The following is an 18839-nucleotide window of genomic DNA, read 5'->3' as shown; positions in this document are numbered from 1 at the left end:
TTTGGAGCTTGGCAAATGCAGGGGCTTATTGCAGGGGTTTCTCGCAGGGCTGGCCCTGGAGTTGTAGGTGGAACGGAGGCAGGCCTCGGCCCCTCCCTCCCCGTCTGTCCTCCCTGGATGTTTCCAGAGCTTCGGGCAGGGTTCTCGTGGCCAGCGGTGGCGCCTCACTCAGCCTCTCGGGGTACCTCAGAGGCGTCGGCCCGGCAGATGGGACACGTCCGGTTGGCCTGGGGTGGGGTGGGGTGGGGTGGGGAGTCAGGCAGGTTTTGATCCCACAGCCTGTATCCCACCGACTTTGATTTGGGTTGGCTGTGTGTGTGTGACAGACCTCAGGGCCTAGGGACCGTCCCTGAGCTTCTTCACTGGCGCTCTACCACTTGAGCCACAGCTCCACTTGGGGCTTTTTGGTGGTTCAGTGGAGACAAGAGTCTCCTGGACTTTCCTGCCCAGGCTGGCTTCGAACTGTGATCTTCAGATCTCAGCCTCCTGAGGAGCGAGGATTACCAAGGCAGGCAACTACTCACTTTTCGGGCTTTTTGCTGGTTAACTGGCGATGAGAGCCTTACAGACTTTGACTTTGAACCGCCATCCTAAGACCTCAGCCTCCTGAGTGGCTGGGATGACAGGCGTGAGCCACTGGCTCCAGCCAGCTCCGGCCATCTTACCTTCAACCATTTGTCCACACACTTGGCGTGAAACTCGTGGTTACAAGGGAGGACTCGTAGCAGCTGCCGTACCTCGAAGTCGCTGAAGCAGACCACGCATCTGGAAGGGTACAAAACAGCACCCCCATGCTGAGAATTCACCACAGAGGACCCCCCACCACCACCCCGCCATCCTCCCAGAGATCTCTGCAGCCCAGCCAATCAGGGAGCAGGACTTACAGCGTCTGCTCTGACTGGTGGCTGTCGGGGTTGAAGCGGTACGACGGGAGTTGTTCTATGTCTGCTTTGGTGAGACCCCGGGGCTTGGCATCTCCCAGCCGCTCGGCCAGATTCAGGAGGGCCTGGGCGGGACAGGATAGGGGGAGGGAGAGGGATCAGTGAACCCAGGGGGTGCTGGGACGCCCAACATCCCCAACCCTGGCCCCACCTCCTTGCCAGCACGGACCTCATAGTTCTCCATCTCCATATCATCCACTTCTAGGTCCAGGCTGATGGTGGGTCCCATAGCTGTGGGTGACATGGGCAGCATCGAGCTAGAGGACAGGTCAAAGGGCTCAGTGTCAACATCTCTAGGGACTGGAGGACACAGGATGCTTCCCTCTGTTCCACTGCCCTGGGAATCTGATCTTGGGACATGGCGAGGGGGAAGGGAGGGAAAAGGGGGGAATCGGTAACCCAACGAATCCCCATGTGTGGCTGCTATGTGTGTGTCCATCGTGTAGCACCTGGTGGGGTGGGGGTGGGGGTGGAGGTGCTCCAGGGACAATCAGGGTTCTAGGATCGCCGTGCGGGTACTTACAGGAAGTAGGGCAGGAAGCTGGGGTAGTAAGGTGGTGGAGGCGGCGGCGGCGGCGGTGGCGGTGGCGGTGGCAGCGGCTGTTGCAGGCGGTACCTCTGGGTGCTCAGTCTCCGTGGCATCATGTGAGAATAGGGCTGGAAGATGGGGCCAGTGGAGGTCAGAGGGGCAGGCCTCCCTCTGGTTCTAAATATGCTCTCCAAGAACCATTAAGAGTCACAACCGTCAGATACATAAAGGGATTGTCTCAGCAAGGCACAATGTACTTTTCGCAGCAAGCAAGCAGGCTTGCTCCCTTTTTACCCCTAACCCAGCAGGCCACGCCCCCCCCTGCTCAGATTGGTTGAGCTCAGATTCACCATCTGCTTGTGATTGGCTTTTTTTTTTCTTTTGTCTTTTGTGTGGCCTGAACTCTGGGCCTGGGCGCTGTCTGTCCCTCAGCTCTTCAGCTCAAGGCGAGCGCCCTACCATTTGAGCCACAGCACCACTTCCAGCTTTTTCTGCTTATGAAGTGCTCAGGATTCAAACCTAGGGCCTCATGCAAGCGAGGCAAGCACTCTACCACTGAGCCACCTTCCCAGCCTGGTGATTGGCTAATTTGAATAAGGGAAATATATTTATGTCAGATGATTTCTGAAGTAAGATGAACAGTATACAAAGTAATCTCAAAATAAACCCACAATCCTCTGCTAGTTCTTTTTTCTTGGCCAGTCCTGGGGCTTGAATTCAGGCGCTATCCCTGAGCTTCTTTTGCTCAAGCCTAGCACTCTACCACTTGAGCCACAGCGCCACTTCTGGCTTTTTCTGTGTATGTGGTGCTGAGGAATCGAACCTAGGGCTTCATGCATGCTAGGCAAGCACTCTACCACTGAGCCACCTTCCCAGCCCCTCAGATAGTTCCTGAATAATCTGAGGTGTCTTAATTCCATCTTGGAAAGAAACCACTTTCAGATAAAATCTAACATTTCAAAACTCCTTTCCTGTCCCAAAGCAGAAACATCTTCTCCTTAACAAGAGCCAAGCCACGAGGCCAAAGCAGGAACTCCCCCCCCCCCCCCCCCCCCCCCGGTCAATCATGGAGCTTGAATTCTGGGCCTGGGCGCTGCCCCTCAGCTCTTCAGCTCAAGGCTAGCGCTCTACCACTTGAGCCACTTCCGGTTTTCTGGTGGTTTATTGGAGATCAGAGTTTTCACAGCCTTTCCTGCCCGGGCTGGCTTTGAACCACGGTCCTCAGATCTCAGCCTCCTGAGTAGCTAAGAATGGCAGCAGGTGTGACCGCCTGGCTGAGCCCAGGAGGGGGGACAGATGAGGGGCACTCACCACCCCAAAGGACAGCTCCTGGTGCAGCGGATCGTGGGGCAGGTAGTTCAGGGGCACTGAAGGGGACAAGGCTGGACCGGGGGCGGAGGTGGGGTAGGTAAAGCTGCCCAGGGGGTGCTGGTCCCCACGCAGGTCCATGTCATTGTCCAGCCGCTGCAGAGGCTGCAGGAGGTAGAGGTGGGTTTGGTCATGGTCTGTGACAGGGAAGGCCCGACCTCCCCCCCCCTTCCTCCTCCAGCATCAGATCCGTTCCCAGACTCACCATCCGCGGGTGCTGGGTCTGCAGTGATACAAACTGCCCAAGAGGTGCCATGTGGGTGGGCTGGGGCGGTGGGGCGGGCGGTGGGGGGTGCAGAATGTAGGGGTCACCGGAGATGAGGTGGGGGTAGGCCTGGTAGGACACAGGGAGCTGTTGCATAGTGCATGCCTGGATCAGCTGCTGAGAGAAGGGGAAAAGGACGGCTGGGAGAGAGCCACAGAATGGTTTTCTGGGCTCTGGGCTGGGCCTCTTGCTTTCTTTTTTTGCCAGTCCTGGGGCTTGAACTCAGGGCCTGCTTGAACTCTGAGCTGCTTTTGCTCAAGGCGAGCACTCAACCACTTGAGCCACAGCGCCACGTCCGGTTTTCTGGTGGTTCATTGGAGATCAGAGTCTCACGGACTTTCCTGCCTGGGCTGGCTTTGAACCGCGATCCTCCGATCTCAGCCTCCTGAGTAGCTAGGATGGCGGGTGTGAGCCGCTGGGCCCTGCACAGGCTTTTGCAACTGTGGTCAAAGGGACACTGGGGCCTGCCCACTGCCTAGCGATGAGGGACGGCGGGGCCATGTCTGTGTATCCACCGAGCGCTGGCTACTCACCGGGGGCGGGAGGCAGCAGAGCGGGTAATGCTGCCCGCTGAACATCACGGAGCATGCTGGGAGTTGCTGGGCGCTGCAGCCGGGGATGTGTTGGCCTGCAGGCAAGGGGAAGCCTTGGGTGGTTACTGTGGTGACAGTGTAGGACAAAGGGACAGGTCCCTGGTGCACCTGTGAGGAGAGAGAGGGCCAGGGCGCTGTAGGGGGAAAGCGTGGTCGCCAGCTCAGCCCCCAGCCCAGCTGGACGCCTCCCCTGGGTACGCTGCAGACTCCCCCTCCCCCTCGGGGGCCTCCATCCCCCCGGGCCTCAGTTTACCTACCTATACCTAACAGTGCGTCGCTTGGGACATGTGAGGAGTAAAGCAATGGGGAGCCGGGTGGTCTTTGCCTACCTGCTCGTGGAGATCAACCATGAACGGGCTCTGCTGGGAGGCTTGGTGCAGCATTCGGGGGCTCCTGTGGGCAGGAGCCGAGGCCCGGCGCTCCTCTACGGGGAGGTGTGGGGGTTGGCGCGGTGGCTGCTGGGAGGGTAAGCTCTCATCCTGGGCAGGTGGACTGGCCAGGGGGCCCTGGCGGCCGAGGCTACACCACAGAGAGGAGGAATGAGGGGCCCCTACACATTCAGAGAGCGGGGAGAGGAGCCAGGGTCCCCAGCCCCGCCCTCCCCATCCAAGATGGCCACCCCATCCCATCCAAGTGGGGAGCGGGGGGGGGGTCCCCCTCTGTCCTACCTTCCCCAGAGCTGGCTTGGAGCGCTGCTGGGCCCCGCGGAGAATCGTCGCTGGGCTGTAGGAGCGGACGGTGGCCACCTAGTAACTGCTAGAGCCCATGGCCGCATCAGGGGAGCCGAGGGCTGGGGGGGCCAGGCCGGGGGTCACAACCCTAGGAGACAAGCAGAGCAGGATTCTGAGGCCTTGGAGAGACGCAGCCCCTTGCCCAATGAGGGGTTAAGAGGAGATGGATCTAATTCCAGCCGCGTGCATGGTACTCGGAGTCCAGTGCTCACAAGAGATCACACGGGCTCAAGCCTCAAGGAACCCAGGCCTCGGCTTCCGGCTGTGTCCAGTGGGATCACAGGGCCTGCAGGGCAACCGGGCGTTGGTGGCTCCCTCCTGCCATCCTAGGTGGAGGCTGAGATGTGAGGATCGAGGTTCCAAGCCAGCCCAGACAGTGAAGTCGACTGAGCCTGTCTTCTCTAGTTAACCACCAAAGAAAACCGGAAGTAGACACATGGCTCAAGTGATATAGGGTTAAAAAAAAAAAAAAAAAACACGCTGAAGGACAGTGCCCAGGCCGTGAGTCCAAGCTCCCAGTACCAACATTAAGAAAAAAGCTCCAGGTTACAATGTCCTGCTAAGAGGCGTGGGCAAGGCACTGCAGTGCGGCCTCCACACCACTAGGGGGCTCCCTGGAGACACCGCTTGGAGGTCTGGGATCCAGTTCTTTTTCCATCACATTGGGGCAAAAGTTTTTCCCACTGCTTCCTGCCCCGGGGAAGGGCTCAGTCCAAGACAAAGATGTATCTATCCTGTTCCTAAACATATTCCCCTGGTACACACAGGTGTGACTTCAACGTATTAAGGACAGTGTCATTATTATACCTTTTTTTTTTTTTTTAATTTTGGGGGTGCTGGACCTGGGCTTGCACTCTGTCCCTGAGCTTTTGTGCTCAAACTAGTACTAACTAGGCCACTTGAACCCCAGTTCTACTTCTGGTTTTCTGGTGGTTCACTGGAGATGCGTCTCACGGACTTTCCTGCCTAGGCTGGCTTCCAACGGCGATCCTCAGATCTCAGCCTCCTGAGTAGCGAGGATGACAGGCGTTGAGCCATGGGCAATAGGCTATTTTACTGAGGTTCAATTAGAGAGGAATCCTGGCTGTCCCAGGGGAAGGGGGGGGGCTTGCTCTGGGAGCCCTAACACAGCTCCCCAAATAAGAGGCGGGGGCCTGCTGAGAAATAAGGAGGAAGAATCTGAGAGGAAGTTGGGCAAGAATAGGGAGGGAAGGGGTGTCTCCTCCCTGTGGGTCAGACTCAGGGGTTCAGGTGAGGATCTGGCTCAACCCAGGCTTCCTTCTACCCACTAACTCCAGAGCTAGAAATAAGTTTGTGGCAGGAAATGTTCTGGACCAGCAAGGACCTATAAAGTTGAAAGGTACACATCACCTAGAGACCTCCCCCCACACACACTTGCTGTTCACATAGCCAAAGGAGCCCACCAACCTTCAGCTCAGAACCCCAGTCCTTCCTGCCAACAGTACAAGCTTGCTCCCCAAATTTCTGCACCGGGGGGGGGTCCTTCTCCACTTTTGCAGGCAAAATGGACACTCTTGCTAAGTCCAGACTCAGGCACTCAGCAAAAGGGGTTAGGCCACCATCTGGCAATGATGACACTGAATGCCAATGGTTGACACTTGGGGATCTTGCTGGGTGCTGGTGGCTCCCGCCTGTCATCCTAGCTACTTAGGAGGTTGAGATCTGAGGATCGCTGTTCAGAAGCCAGCTAGGGGGGCAGGAAAAGTCTCTGATATTCTCCAGCAAAGACCCGAGTGGCAGACCAGAGAGAAAAAAACTAAGGGACAGCGCCCAGGTCTTGAGTTCAGTCTCCAGGACCAGCACAAAACCACCCACCGTGAGGTATTATATTAACGAAACAACCCAGCCTCCTATGGGAAGAAAGAAGGGGGACACACTAGGCTTTGATCCCCCTCATTCAGTGCAAAAGCTTCCTCTCCAGGTCTACCCCCCCCCACCCATCCTCTGTCTCCCTAGGGTCTGTAATCCCCACCCCCCACCCCCAGCAGGCCAAGCGCACATCCTGCACATGTGTGCACACATCCCTCACTTCCTGCTGCTGATCTGACCACACAGAGAACAAGGGAAGCTTCAAGAAGAGCCCAAATAACCAAAAATGCATGCTCTGGTCCACCCCAGACCTTCTGGATGTGTGTGTGCACGCGCGCATGCCAGTACTGAGGCTTGAAATCAAGGCCTAGGTGTTGAAGTCTTCCCCTCAAGATCAGAGCTCTAACCACCTGGGCCACGGCTCCACTTTTGGCTTTTTGGTGGTTCACTGGAGATAAAGAATCTCACACTTTTCTGCCCAGACTGGCTTTGAACCCAGATCCTTAGATAGCAGACTCCAGTGACACTTGGATTTTCTTTCTTTCTTTTTTTGGCCAGGCCTGAGCACTGTCCCTAAGCTTCTTTTGCCCAAGCCTAGCGCTCTACCACTTGAGCCATAGCACCACTTCCAGCCTTTTCTGTTTAGGTGGTACTGAGGAATGGAACCCAGAGACAAACACTCTACCACGGAGCCACCTTCCCAGTCCTCCCCCAGCAGTTTCTAAGGCCCAGCCCAGTTTAGAAACCTCAGCCTTTGGCTGGGATCCTGGGAGAACTATGCTAACTCCTATGGACCAGCTTGGCAAGTTCTGACAGTAGCTCTTGCAGGTGAGAACACAGGCTGAGTGTCCAACCAAGGGCTAGAAATAAGCCGGTGGTCTCCACTGTTCCTGTGTATCTGGTTGTCTCCTGAGGCTAGGCAAGTGCCAAGACTCAGGGATGCTGATGCAGAGGCTCAGGGGTGTGGGAATCTGCAGATCCACTACAAAGGGACCCACTGCTCAGGGAAGGGAAAAGGTAAGGAGCTGAGAAACAGAATCAGCAGGCAGAGGGGCCTCTGGCTGGGAGGCGACGGTGGCAGAGGTGACAGTGTTGCCAAGTACAGTTCCACACTTAACACCCTCAGCTTCTGCCTAGAATCCTGGATGAAGACTTCAGACGGGAGATCTCTCCTGGCCTCAGTTTCCTCGTCTGTAAAATGGGAACAATGCACAATCTGTCTCCCCAGCCGGCGCTGGTGGGCCACACCTGTCATCTTGGCTACTCTGTAGACTGAGATTTGAGGATGGCTGAGATCAGACAATCATGGCTCAAAGCCAGCCTGGCCCGATCAATCTGAGAGACTCTCATTTCCAATGAACCAACTAACGGCCCAGAAGCGCAAGACCCTGAGTTCAAGTCCCCGTTTTGGCACATACACATGCAAAAGGATTTCCTCAAAAGGCACAACAGAATCCAACCAGTGGGGTGTGTGTGATCACTAGAAGCCATTCCCAAGCAGAAACAAAGCACCCCTTCTTTCAAGGCTGCAGGAAACAGTGGAAATATGCTGCCCTCATGAAGAGAACCTCTGAATTCTCTTAAGTCTGCCCAGGGTCTAGAAGGGCTGAAAGAACACACCCACTTTCCAGCTAACATAACTGAGATCCTAGGGAAGAAACTTGCTCTAGGCCACAAAACCAGAGAGGAACAGAACTGATCCGGGCAGGGACTTAGGCCCAGACTCCTCCAACCCCTGGCTCACACGCACTGACTGGCATTAAAGCCCAAGACAGAAGCCTTCTTTTCTCACCTGTAACCTAAGCTAAGGGAGGCAGGAGAGGGTGTTTGTTCTCTTTTAGGCACCTGTGAAGAACTCTGCCAGTGGATTCAAGGCGTGGGGTGAATCTAGCAACTTGTTCAAGGTCAAACAGCAAGGGGCGATCAGGAGGCCACCCCTGAACAGCGCTGCTTTTCCATGCCTGCACAGCGCCAGTGAGGTCTGCCAATGGCTCTTCAGAGACCCATCAGTGCAGGCAAGCAGAGCAATCCCAGCAGCCTGACCCTCCGCACCCACACCCCCTCCCATCAGCCAATTCCCAAGTTCAAGTACCCACTCTGACCCTAGCCAGGGCAGCCCCTGGCCTTGTCCTTTAGGCCTGGGGGGGGGGGGGGTGTCTGTCAACCAGGAAAGAGTGCTTCCTCTGGGCCAAGTCCAGAGCTAGGAAACAAGAGCAGGTTCAGGCCCCACTTCCGTCCTACCCTGGCCCGCCCTCACTCCACAGAGGAGCTCCCCCAAAAAGCAGGCGGGCGGGCGGGCGGGACCACCACACCCCCAAAGAAACCTAGACACCAGGATGACCTTGGCCAAGGAAATCCTCAGTCGCCACAACTGTAAAATGGGGGTTGGAGATCTCTGCTCCCCAGGGCACCTCTTTATAATGAGAAGGAGGGTGGGGGGTCAGAAAAGACAAGCAAGAAAGCCAGGTGGGCAGACTCCCCGGGGGGGGGGATAAGGCTGCCCTCCCTCCCCCGCCCCCCCCAGGGCAGGCCAGGCGCGGGTTGTGGGGGGGCCCCCAGGGAGCTCCCCAGAACCCCCGCCCCCTCCTCCGGGGATGGGGCTCAGGCTCGGACACCGGCCCAGCAGCTCCCGTCGCCCCGCGCTCGGAGGGGAAGGGCGCGGAGGGGGTGGAGGGAGGAGGCCGGGCTGCAGCCCCGGGGGGCGGGGGGGGGGGGGCGCCCCCGGAGCGCTGTGACTTTAAGAAGCGAGCAGCCCGGACCATGTGCTCGGCGTGAGACAAAAGCAACAACAAAGGAAGTGGCGGCCGCCGGGGGAGGGGGCGGCTCCTTCCTCCCCGACCGCAGCGCTCGGCCCCGGGAGGGGAGGGGGGGGGCCCGGCCCGGCCTGGGGAGGGGGGGGCACGGGGGAGAGGGGGTCCCCCCTCCCCGATCTGAGGGATCGGGACCGCCCTCCTTTAACCCCTGCGGGGCCAGCTGGCCACGGCCTCCCCCCATCCCCGTCCGCCCTTCCCGGGAGGGGGGGGGGGAGAGGAACTGGAGTTTCAGGGCCCCGGGGGAGGGAGGGTGTGGGGGGGGGTCGGGGAGGGGGGCGATCGGGAGTGGGGAGCCCCGGCCTCCACTCACCTGCGGCCGGCCGGCCTCACGACCGCTTCTTTGTTCGCGATCCGGGATGGTGGAGGCGGGCGGGGGGGGGGGGTGGGGGGAGCCCGGCCCGGACCCCTCGGCGAGTCCCCGCCCTGCGGAACAATGTGCTCCCTCTCCCCGCCCCGGGCCCGGGGGGGGGGTGGGGATCGCCGGCTCCTTCCGGGGGGGGGGGCCCCCCTCTCGTCTTTGTTGTCCGCCGGACGCCGTCCGCCGGCTCGGCGCGGGGCTCACGCGCGCTCGGCCGCACGGCCCGGGGCCTAAGGGGCGCGGGAGGCGGCGCTGGACGCCGCCGGGCTGCGCGGAGGCCGGCGCCTGGCCCTTTAAGAACTGTCCGCGGCGGCGGCGGAATGTAACAAACCCCACATTTGATTCACAACATTCGAGGCGGCGGGGTCGCGCGCCGGGGCGGGAGGGGGGCCGCGGGGGAGGGGGGGGCGCTCGCGGGGGCGCGCCCGGAGGCGCCCGCAAACAGTAGCCCCGGTGCGAGCCCGCGGCGGCCCGGCCCCGCCCCGCGCCGCACGCCCCGCCCCGCCGCGGCGCCGCCAGCCAATCGCGGCCCGCGCTCCGCCACGTGACCACGAGGCCGCCATCTTAAAAGCCAGACCCGGGGAGGGGGGGGGCGGGGCGGGCGGGGGGGAAAAAAAAAATCCCTCCGATTCGTTCCCCCCCACCTCACTTAAAGTCACCGCAGTCGCAGCCCAAGGCGAGGGGCGGGGCCTCGGGGCCCGAGCGGAGCCGCGAAGCCCCCCGCCGCGCCCGCCACCCCGCCTCCGGGGCTCAGCGGCCTCCCCGGGCGAGTTCCTCCAGCGGCAGCGCCGCCGGGCCGCACTCACCGTGTCATGGCCGCCTCCTCGGGGCCAGGGCGCCTCCGGGGACGCTTCCGTGCGACGGGCCGACCTCCGGTGCGGCGAGAGGGGGGGAAGGGGGGAAAGCTTCTCAAACTGGCGCGGGTGGCGAGGATGGTCCCACCAGCCCCTGAGCCCGCAACCTCCCCGGAGATGACGTCACCGCCCAGAGGTGCCGGACCGCGGTGACGTCATGGCCTCGCCGCCCCCCCCCTCCCCTCCCCTCCCCTCCCCTCCCCTCCCCCGGCGCGTCTTGTTGATACGCAGCGGCGCCTTTAACACGCCGGGACCGCCCGGATTGTCCGGCGGGCCAATGAGGGGCGGCCTATGCAAACGAGCTCAAGTCCACCGGGCCCCGGCGATTGGCCCGACGCGCGCTGACGTCACACACACACGCTTAACCGCCCCGCCCCCGGCGTGGAGGGCCGGCGGAAAGGGGCGGGGCGCGGATGCGGTGGAAGGCCGAGCCCGGGCTCGGGGGTCCCCCGGGGCTGGGCTGCGGGGGGGGGGGGGGCTCCCCCGGGGCTCCCCCCAGCGCTGCGCGACCCCCATCCCGGGAAACTGAGCTCACGGAGGCTTCTGGGCTTGAGACTGGGGATGATGGGTGTTTGAACCGCCAAACACCTGGCAGGAGTTGGTGGCTCAGGTGGAAGGGGGGGGGGGGTGTTAAGGGGCAGCAGCGCCTCCAGGTCCTGAGTTCGAGCCCCGGGGCAGGCAGCCTAGATAGAAGAGCCAGGGTCAAACCCTGGCCCCCCCCTCTTCCCCTTCCTGCTTTGTGGGAAACAGTGTCTTCCTCCTGCAACTGTATGTTAAATAGGCCTGGGGAGGGTGCACTTAACTTAGCAAGCTCTCCTGGTCAATCCTTTTGGGGTCCCCCCTCTGCCAGCTCCACTCCCACCACCCTTGCTGGGTGCCCTCTCTGGCTGTCCCTGACTGCCAGTCCTTCTTTTCCACCTGGATCCTCTTTCTTTTCCACCTTTTTCAAGCTGCTCTACCACACCAGTTTCCAAGAGCTGTGTATTCAGTTCCACACACACACACACCCATCTTTGCCTACCACCTAGATCCCCTGTCTTCCCCCCCCCCCAACTTCACCTCATGCTATTTAATCTGCCTGTTACTATCCCTCTGCCCCCCCCCCCCCCCCCGCAGGGAAAGTTCAGCCTTTTTATCTGTATTCATTTTCCTCATGGTCCTAGGGGCTTTTGAACTCAGGGCCTGGGGCCCTGGTTCCTTAGCTTTCACTACCCAAGACTGGTGTTCTAGCGCTCGAGCCACAGCTCTGACCGGGCTTCTTGGTGGTTTATTGGAGACAAAGAGTCTCATGGTCTTTCCTGCTTGACCTGGAATTGGAATCCTCATAGCTGGGATTAGAGATGTGAGCCATGGGTGCCCAGTACATATCTTGCTTTTTTTTTTTTTGAACCTGGTAGGATTAATCCCACCTTGCCAGTAAAAGCAGTAGAGTATTTCCATGGGGGCTCTTCTGCCATCTCTCCAGCCAGGCCATCACCTAGCCCTGGCCTGGCTCACTGGTACTGGATGCTCAAAGGAAAGGCTGTGGGAGGAGAGGCCCCTGGTCATAGTTGGTCAAGAGTTACCCTTCCCGGCCCCATACACGCTTTTCTCTTTCCCCATCCTTTCATTTCCCTAGGCTGGGCCCAGTCCTGGAAGTCCTCAATAAATCCCAGAGACCAGGGGCTGGGAAAGTAGCTCAGTGGTAGAGCGCTTGCCTTGCATGCATGAGGCCCTGGGTTCGATTCCTCAGCACCACATAAGCAGAAAAAGCTGGAAGTGGCGCTGTGGCTCAAGTGGTAGAGCACTATCCTTGAGCTGAAGAGCTGAGGGACAGCGCCTAGGCCCAGGGTTCAGGCCCCATGACTGGCAAAAAAAATAAAAAATAAAAAATAAATCCCAGAGACCAAAAGCTCTTGAGTGTATGCAAAACACAGAAGAGCCCAATTTTATCCAACTTCTGAATGTTTCCATAAAACCCAGAAATTCTAGACTTTGCTTCAAAATCCTGTACTTTGGACCCCCCCCCCCATGTGGAAATAGAAACTGGCACTCCCAGCTCCCACCTGCCCCCAGGAGGGAAAGTACCGTTCTCTTTCACCATAAAATGGGTCCAAGACGGGAAGTCTCTGCCCTTGCCACAGAACTCAGAAGCCTGGCTGGCCTCCTGAGCTCCAGAACCACATGTGTGATGTCCTGATTTTGCCACCGCCTCTTGCAAATCTGTGGTGGAAGGCAAGGAAGGCCCTAGTGTCTCCTGCCAGGTCTGATCATCTCAGTGACCTCCACGATAGGGAGAAACTGAGGCAAAAAGCCATATGTCTCTCTCTCTCTTTTTTTTTTTGGCAGTCATAAGTCTTGAACTCTGGGCCTGGGCGCTGTCCCTCAGCTCTTCAGCTCAAGGCGAGCGCTCTACCACTTGAGCCACAGCGCCACTTCCCGGGCTGGCTTTGAACCTCCATCCTCACATCTCAGCCTCCTGAGTAGCTAGGATGACAGGTGTGAGCCACCGACATTACGTGTCACTTTTTATCAAGGGGCAAACTTAGGGTCACATTTGTATGTGTGCCGGCACAGGGGCTTGAACTCAGGGCCTAGGCATTGTTTCTTAGCTTTTTCTGCTCAAGGCTAGTGTTCTACCACTTGAGCCAAACCTCTCCTGGCTTTTTTGCTGCTTAGTTAGAGGTCTCAGGGACTTTTCAGTTTTCCTGGCTCCAACCAGAAGTCCTCATATCTTACCCTTCCAAGTAGCTAGGACTACAGGTGTGAGCCAGAAGGTGCCTGACTTGTTGTTTGTTTTTTTTTTTGGGGGGGGGGGTCCAGTCGTGGAGCCTAAACTCTGGGCCTGGGCACTGTCCCTCAGCTCTTCAGCTCAAGGCTAGCGCTCTACCACTTGAGCCATAGCGCCACTTCCAGCTTTTTTTCTTTTTGCTTATATGGTGCTGAGGAATCGAACCCAGGGCCTCATGCATGCAAGGCAAGCGCTCTACCACTAAGCCACCTTCCCAGCCCCGTGCCTGACTTTTTAAGTTTGGGTCATACAATGCAAATAGCAACTCTGGATCTCTGGTGATCACTGAGGCTGCTCAAGAATCTGGAGCCACCCCAGGAGCTGGTGGCTCATGCCTGTCATCCTAGCTCCCCGGGAGGCTGAGATCTGAAGATCCCAGTTCAAAAGCAGCCCAGGCAGGAAAGTCTGTGAGACTCTTATCTCCAATGAGCCACCAGAAAACCAGAAGTGGCGCTGTGACTCAAAGTGGTAGAGAGCTAGCTGTGCGTGAAAAAGTTCAGGGACAGCACCCAGACCCTGAATTCAAGCCCCACAACCAAATCAGAAAGTAAAAGGAAAAATCCAAGGCCTAGATGTTGCCAGATCAGGAGAGAGACCCAAGCTCAGGGACTAGTGGATGGCTCCAGGTAACAAGGTGGAGGGTTTGCCCAGAGGGGATCTGGCTGTGACCCAAGTACAAAGCACTATTACCACACTCCAGCTTCCGCTGCCAGGCTGCCCCGGCAGATGGGAAGGGCTTGGGCAGGCCAAGACAGGAAGAAGAAGGTGTGGTCCTCATTTCCCAGGGGGCCCTGCTCAGCCAGGGTTTCCACCTCCCCCAGATCCTGCATGTCAGAAAATACTCCCCCTCAAACCTTCCTCCAAACAGGACACAGTAACTTTCCCAGGGTACACCACCTCAGGACACACAGCACAGCAAGACAGAGCCAGGGCTGGTCTCGACCTCCTGACATAGCACAGAGCACAGGGACAGAGCCTGGAGTCACCCCAGAGAAGGGACAGCTAGGCCCCCTGGCAGGCTTCTCTGCTCTGGGACGGATGGAATACACCTGAACCCCAAACTACCTTCATTCACAAGAAGTGACCCATGGCAGGAAAAGGGCGTGAGACTCTTTATCTCCAATGAACCAACAAAAAGCAGGAATTGCTTGAGCTGTGGCTCCAGTGGGTAGAGAATCATCCTTGAGGGGGGAAAAAGCCAAGTCGAGAGAGTCCAACCCTGAGTTCAAGCCCCAGTACCAGCAAACAAAAACATAAAAGTAAATAAACAAAGGCTCCCGCCAGTCATTCTGGCTACTCAGGAGGCTGAGATCTGAGGATCACGGTTCAAAGCCAGCCTGGGTAGGAAAGTTGGTGATACTCATCTCTAATGAACCACCAGAAAACCAGAAGGTTGGGCACATCTGTAAAGATGGGTCAGCCCGTGGCTCCCGCCTGTCATCCCAGCTACTCAGGAGGCTGAGATCTGAGGATCGCAGTTCAAAGCCAGCCCGGGCAGGAAAAGTGAGACTCTTTTATCTGCAATGAACCACTCAGAAAACCGGAAGTGGCGCTGCCTAGAGCGGATAAAGCTCAGGGAGAGGCCCCAGGCCCTGGGTTCGAGCCCTAGGAGGGCCACACTTACAAAGTATGCCACTCGTGGGGGGGGGGTGAGATGGGTGGGGATGTGGGGAGCAGCCGAAGCCCAGCCCCCAGTCCCCCCCAAGACGCGGGCCCGCCCCCGGAACCCGACGCGGGGGGGATCCAGCCGCAGGAGTGGCGATCGAGCATGCGCGCGGCGCAAGGCTCCCTGGGACTTGTAGTTCGCCGGGCACTGCCGGAGTCGGGACACGGCAGGGAAAACGGCGCGGCACTGCTTCTCCCGTGGGAGCCCCCCAGCGCTACTCTGCTTGCCCGGGCCGCCCATAGCCGCCATGTCCTCTCCGCACTCCAGGCGCTCCGAGTCTGGCGGCGCGGCGTTACCTGGGGGCCCGCGGCGGGGGCTCCACCCCCCACCGGGCGGCGGCGCGTCGCTTCCGCTGCAGCCAGCTGCGGCCCACCCCCCCCCTCGGTCCGTGCAGTGGAACCGTCCATGGACCTCACCACTCAGGCCGTGCGGGGGAGGCGGGGCCAGCAGAGGCGCGTCGGCTGCGCGGCCTCGGGCCGTGCTCCCCCTGCTCGCGCGAGAATGGATCTGCCTGGACTGTACCATGCACGCGGCGCGGGGGGGGGTGGGGAAAGGAGCTGGCGGCCACGCCCACTCGGGGGCTGGGCGGCCGAGGGCGCGCTCTAGGGCAACGCATTCCCACTTACTGCCTCGGTGACTTTTGGGGCTCTTCGCTCCCTGGAGTGTTTGGGAAGGAGATCGGGGGGGGGGGTTCCCACTCTGGCTCATTCTCTGAGTTCACGTCTGCCCCCCAGGGGAGCGAGGATACCTTCTGCAGGAGGACGAGGGGGCGAGTCCAGCGGCTCCAAGGCGTGACAGTTGGCGGGGACATCGGGAGGGTCCCCCGCCCCTCTCCGTACACCCCGCGTTTGCCCATCCTGGACCCCCCGAGCGCAGCGGGCGGATACCTTGCCCTTTCGCCGGGTTTCCTAACCCGGGCAGGGAGAGAGCCAGGCCACGCAGGACTACAACTCCCAGAGTGCCTCGCGCGGCCGGGTCACCCAGGGGCCGCGCGGTCCCGGGCAAGCCACGCCCCCGGGCGGCCTGGGAGGGAGGTTTCCAGTTTCTCCCCCCCGAGCATTTCTGAGCACACAGCTGTGTGGTGCTGAGGAATCGAACCCAGGGCCTCATGCATGCAAGACAATCTACCCCTGAGCCACCTTCCCAGCCCCACCAAGGATCCCGATCATAAACCTATGTATGCATCCGCAGTGGGACTTTGCAACCCATTTTACAGACCAGCATGCTAAGGCTCAGGGAGATGTGCTTTGTCTAAGACCGTTTCTCTCCTCCCTCCTCCCTCCTCAAAAGCTGGCAAGTTGTGCAAAGGGCATTTGGGATTTTTGTCTTCCTTCCAGTGAGCCTCCCAGGTCTTGGGGCAGGTGGGCAGGTGCCCTTGACATGGGGCACCCACCTGGTCACAGCTGGCTCATCCAGATGCTGTCCAAAGGTCTAGATGTGGGCGGGACACACCTGGTAACTAATGCACTGACTCAGAGCAAGGAAGGAGGGGCGTAGGGTCAGGGGTCAGGTTGGGCAGACCAATCAGGCTGACTAACCCTTTTGATGTCAGCTGGAGGCTGAGATGAGCTACTGGACTCTTCCTGACAGCAAGTTGTTTTGTTTGTTGGTTTAGTGTGTGTGTGGTGTGTGTGTGTGGTCCTGGGGCTTGAACTCTGGGCCCGGGCACTGTCTTTTAGCATTTTTTGTGCTCAAGGTTGGCACTCTTGAGCTCACCCCCTGCTTCACTTGCTTTTTGCTGAATACTTGGAGCTAAAAGTTCTCATGAACTCTTGCTAAACTGGCTGCCTTTGAATCGAGATCCTCAGATCTCAGCCTCCTGAGTAGCTGGGATTATAGGCGTGAGCTATCAGTGCCTGGTGATTCCCGTTTTCCTCACAGGGATAGAGAGGTCAGGGAGCACACATTTGTGCTGTGTGTATTGATGGCCTGGCCTCTATTTTCCATCTAAAGGAAATATCAGCCCGACAAACAATAAAACCAGCTCATCACAATAAAAACAGATTGGCCCAGGCCTTGGGCATCTGCTGAATGACTCAGCCCCTTGTGTTCCTGGGAGCCTTTCCTATCCCCATCAGCATCAACCCTCCTGTTTCTATGGGGGTTTGGGGAACAGAAATCAGTAGACCGGGCACCAGTGGCTCACACCTATCATCTTAGTTACTCAGGAGGCTGAGATCTGACCATCGTGGTTTGAAGCCAGTTTAGGCAGGAAAGTCTGTGAGAGTCTTATCCCAAATTAACCACTCAAAACCTGGAGGTGGAGCTGTGGTAGGGTGCTAGCCTTGAGCAAAAAGAGCTCAGAGACAGTGTCCAGGCCCTGGGTTCAAGCCCCAGTACCAGCACAAATAAAAGAATTCAAATTCTGTCATGTTAACTCAACTCTGGACCCTTTACCTCTGCGTTTGGGTGGGGTGGTAAAAAGACAAGGACTTTCCACCTCAAGCAAATCAACAAGACCTGGAGAAGAGAGCATTTGTTTAGTAACGGAAAATGACTTCAGGTAGGGCTGCATGCCGGACCTCACACAGTTGTAGGGAATCCATTCCTTTCCTGGGTTTTACCCCTCATTCTTACATTATTTCTTAGATTTGCTTTTATGGTGGGAAAACGGCTGTTGGCAGTCTCAGAGTTCTTTTCTTTTTGCCAGTCCTAGAGCTTGAACTCAGCCTGGGCCCTGTCCTTGAGCCTCTCTATGCTTGAGCCTAGTGCTCTACCACTTGAGCCACACCACTACTTCTGGCTTTTTCTGTGTATGTGGTACTGAGGAATCGAACCCAGGGCTTCATGCATGCTAGGCAAGCGCTCTACCACTAAGCCACCTTCCTAGTCTCTCAGGGAGCAGAGGAAGCTCTGGTGTGTGTGTGTGTGTGTGTGTGTGTGTGTGTGTGTGTGTGTGTGGTGTGTGTGTGTGTGTGTGTGTGTGTGTGTGTGTGTGTGTGTGTGTGTGTGAAAGAGAAAATGCTATAACTCCACTTTCAGTGTTTTGGTGTTTTGTGTGGGGGGGTGGGTTCATTGGAGATAAGAGTCTCATGGACTTTTCTGCCTGGGTTGGCTTTGAACTGTGATCCTCAGATCTCAGCCTCCCAAGTAGCTACCACTCCCCCTATTTTCCCCATATTTCAGACCCTGTCTGTGGGCCGCAGCCCTCAGCCCCTGGAACATGTGGGCATGTGTCTCGAGTTCTTCTCTGTGGTACGGACATAATAATCACAGCAGGTACCAGTGAGATCCTGATGCCAAGCACACAGTAGGGTCAGGGGCCGGTGGCTCACGTCTGTCACCCTAGCTACTCAGGAGGCTGAGATCTGAGGATCACGGGTCAAAGCCAGCCCAGAGCAGGAAAGTCCGTGAGCCTCTTATCTCCAATGAACCACCAGAAAACCGTGGCTCAAGTGGTAGAGCGCTCACCTTGAGCTGAAGAGCTGAGAGACAGCGCCCAGGCCCAGAGTTCAAGCCCTGTGATGGACCAAAAATGAAAAAAAATGCAAATTCCCAAGATTTGCATCTTATGACTTCGAGTGGATCTGCAGCGAGGCTTGGTGAGCACCGACTTCTCTCCTTTACAACTCCTGGCCACGGTCAGGCACACACAGGGCCTTCCTGGGGCCATTAAGAGAAGAATTGTGGGCCAGACACCGGTGGCTCACGCCTGTCATCCTAGCTACTCAGGAGGCTGAGATCTGAAGATCACAGTTCAAAGCCAACCTGGGCAGGAAAGTCCGTGAGACTCTGATCTCCAATGACCCACCAAAAAGCCGGAAGTGGCGCTGTGGTTCAAGCAGTAGAGCACTCGATGCTGGGATCCTCTTACCTCTGCGTTGGACTCTTGAGTATCTGATGATTCCATACTTGTACTTTTAGGGTGTCCCCATTTTATGAGTCCTCATTCTTGGCTCATCCCCCCCACCTTGTTACTAGAGACTCGTGATGGGGCCCAGAAGGCTCTGACCCCCCCCCACCTTCATTTTCAAGTCTGGATGAGACCTTTCTGGTGTCTCCTCCCACTCTCCCCCCCTCCCAGCTGTCAGCACCTCTTAAGAAGTGGAGGTGCGGTCTCTGCGGGGTTAATGATTGCTCAGGGGAGGCGGAGATGGTGCTAAAGTCTGCGGGCTGGGCTG

At 58.2% G+C, this 18839-nt stretch overlaps 1 protein-coding gene across 4 annotated transcripts; it reads right to left on the bottom strand.

Annotated features, from left to right (window-relative positions):
* Rnf44 (ring finger protein 44) lies at positions 1 to 10427 on the bottom strand. Of its 4 annotated transcripts, none has more exons than XM_070036512.1 (11): positions 10235 to 10427; positions 4365 to 4515; positions 4026 to 4215; positions 3637 to 3804; positions 3044 to 3220; positions 2782 to 2943; positions 1465 to 1598; positions 1111 to 1198; positions 885 to 1006; positions 666 to 765; positions 1 to 227 (listed from the first exon to the last, which is right to left on the bottom strand). In XM_070036512.1, exons 2-11 carry the CDS (start codon positions 4469 to 4471, stop codon positions 165 to 167), a joined length of 1311 nt encoding a protein of 436 aa, XP_069892613.1. In that variant the 5' UTR covers positions 4472 to 4515; positions 10235 to 10427; the 3' UTR covers positions 1 to 164. The 4 variants fall into 4 exon arrangements, with proteins under 4 accessions (XP_069892613.1, XP_069892615.1, XP_069892616.1 ...); XM_070036514.1 differs by having other exon boundaries at positions 3044 to 3217; XM_070036515.1 differs by having other exon boundaries at positions 3044 to 3172.
* Between the last annotated feature and the right edge of the window lie 8412 nt (positions 10428 to 18839).

The sequence above is a fragment of the Dipodomys merriami genome, unplaced genomic scaffold (assembly GCF_024711535.1).
Source record: "Dipodomys merriami isolate MVZ:Mamm:240054 unplaced genomic scaffold, mDipMer1.0.p SCAF_271, whole genome shotgun sequence".
Lineage (NCBI taxonomy): Eukaryota > Metazoa > Chordata > Mammalia > Rodentia > Heteromyidae > Dipodomys > Dipodomys merriami.
Note: the sequence above shows the minus strand (reverse complement) of the source record. Positions and strands in the feature narration are given on the sequence as shown.

What these genes read in the sequence shown, in the direction of transcription:
- Rnf44 (XM_070036512.1), bottom strand. Translation starts at nt 4,471, where the DNA reads ATGCGGCCATGGGCTCTAGCAGTTACTAGGTGGCCACCGTCCGCTCCT. An exon ending in CCAAGCCAGCTCTGGGGAAG is followed by an intron (nt 4,216 to 4,364) that starts GTAGGACAGAGG and finishes TCTGTGGTGTAG; the next exon opens with CCTCGGCCGCCAGGGCCCCC. An exon ending in TGGAGATGGAGAACTATGAG is followed by an intron (nt 1,007 to 1,110) that starts GTCCGTGCTGGC and finishes TGTCCCGCCCAG; the next exon opens with GCCCTCCTGAATCTGGCCGA.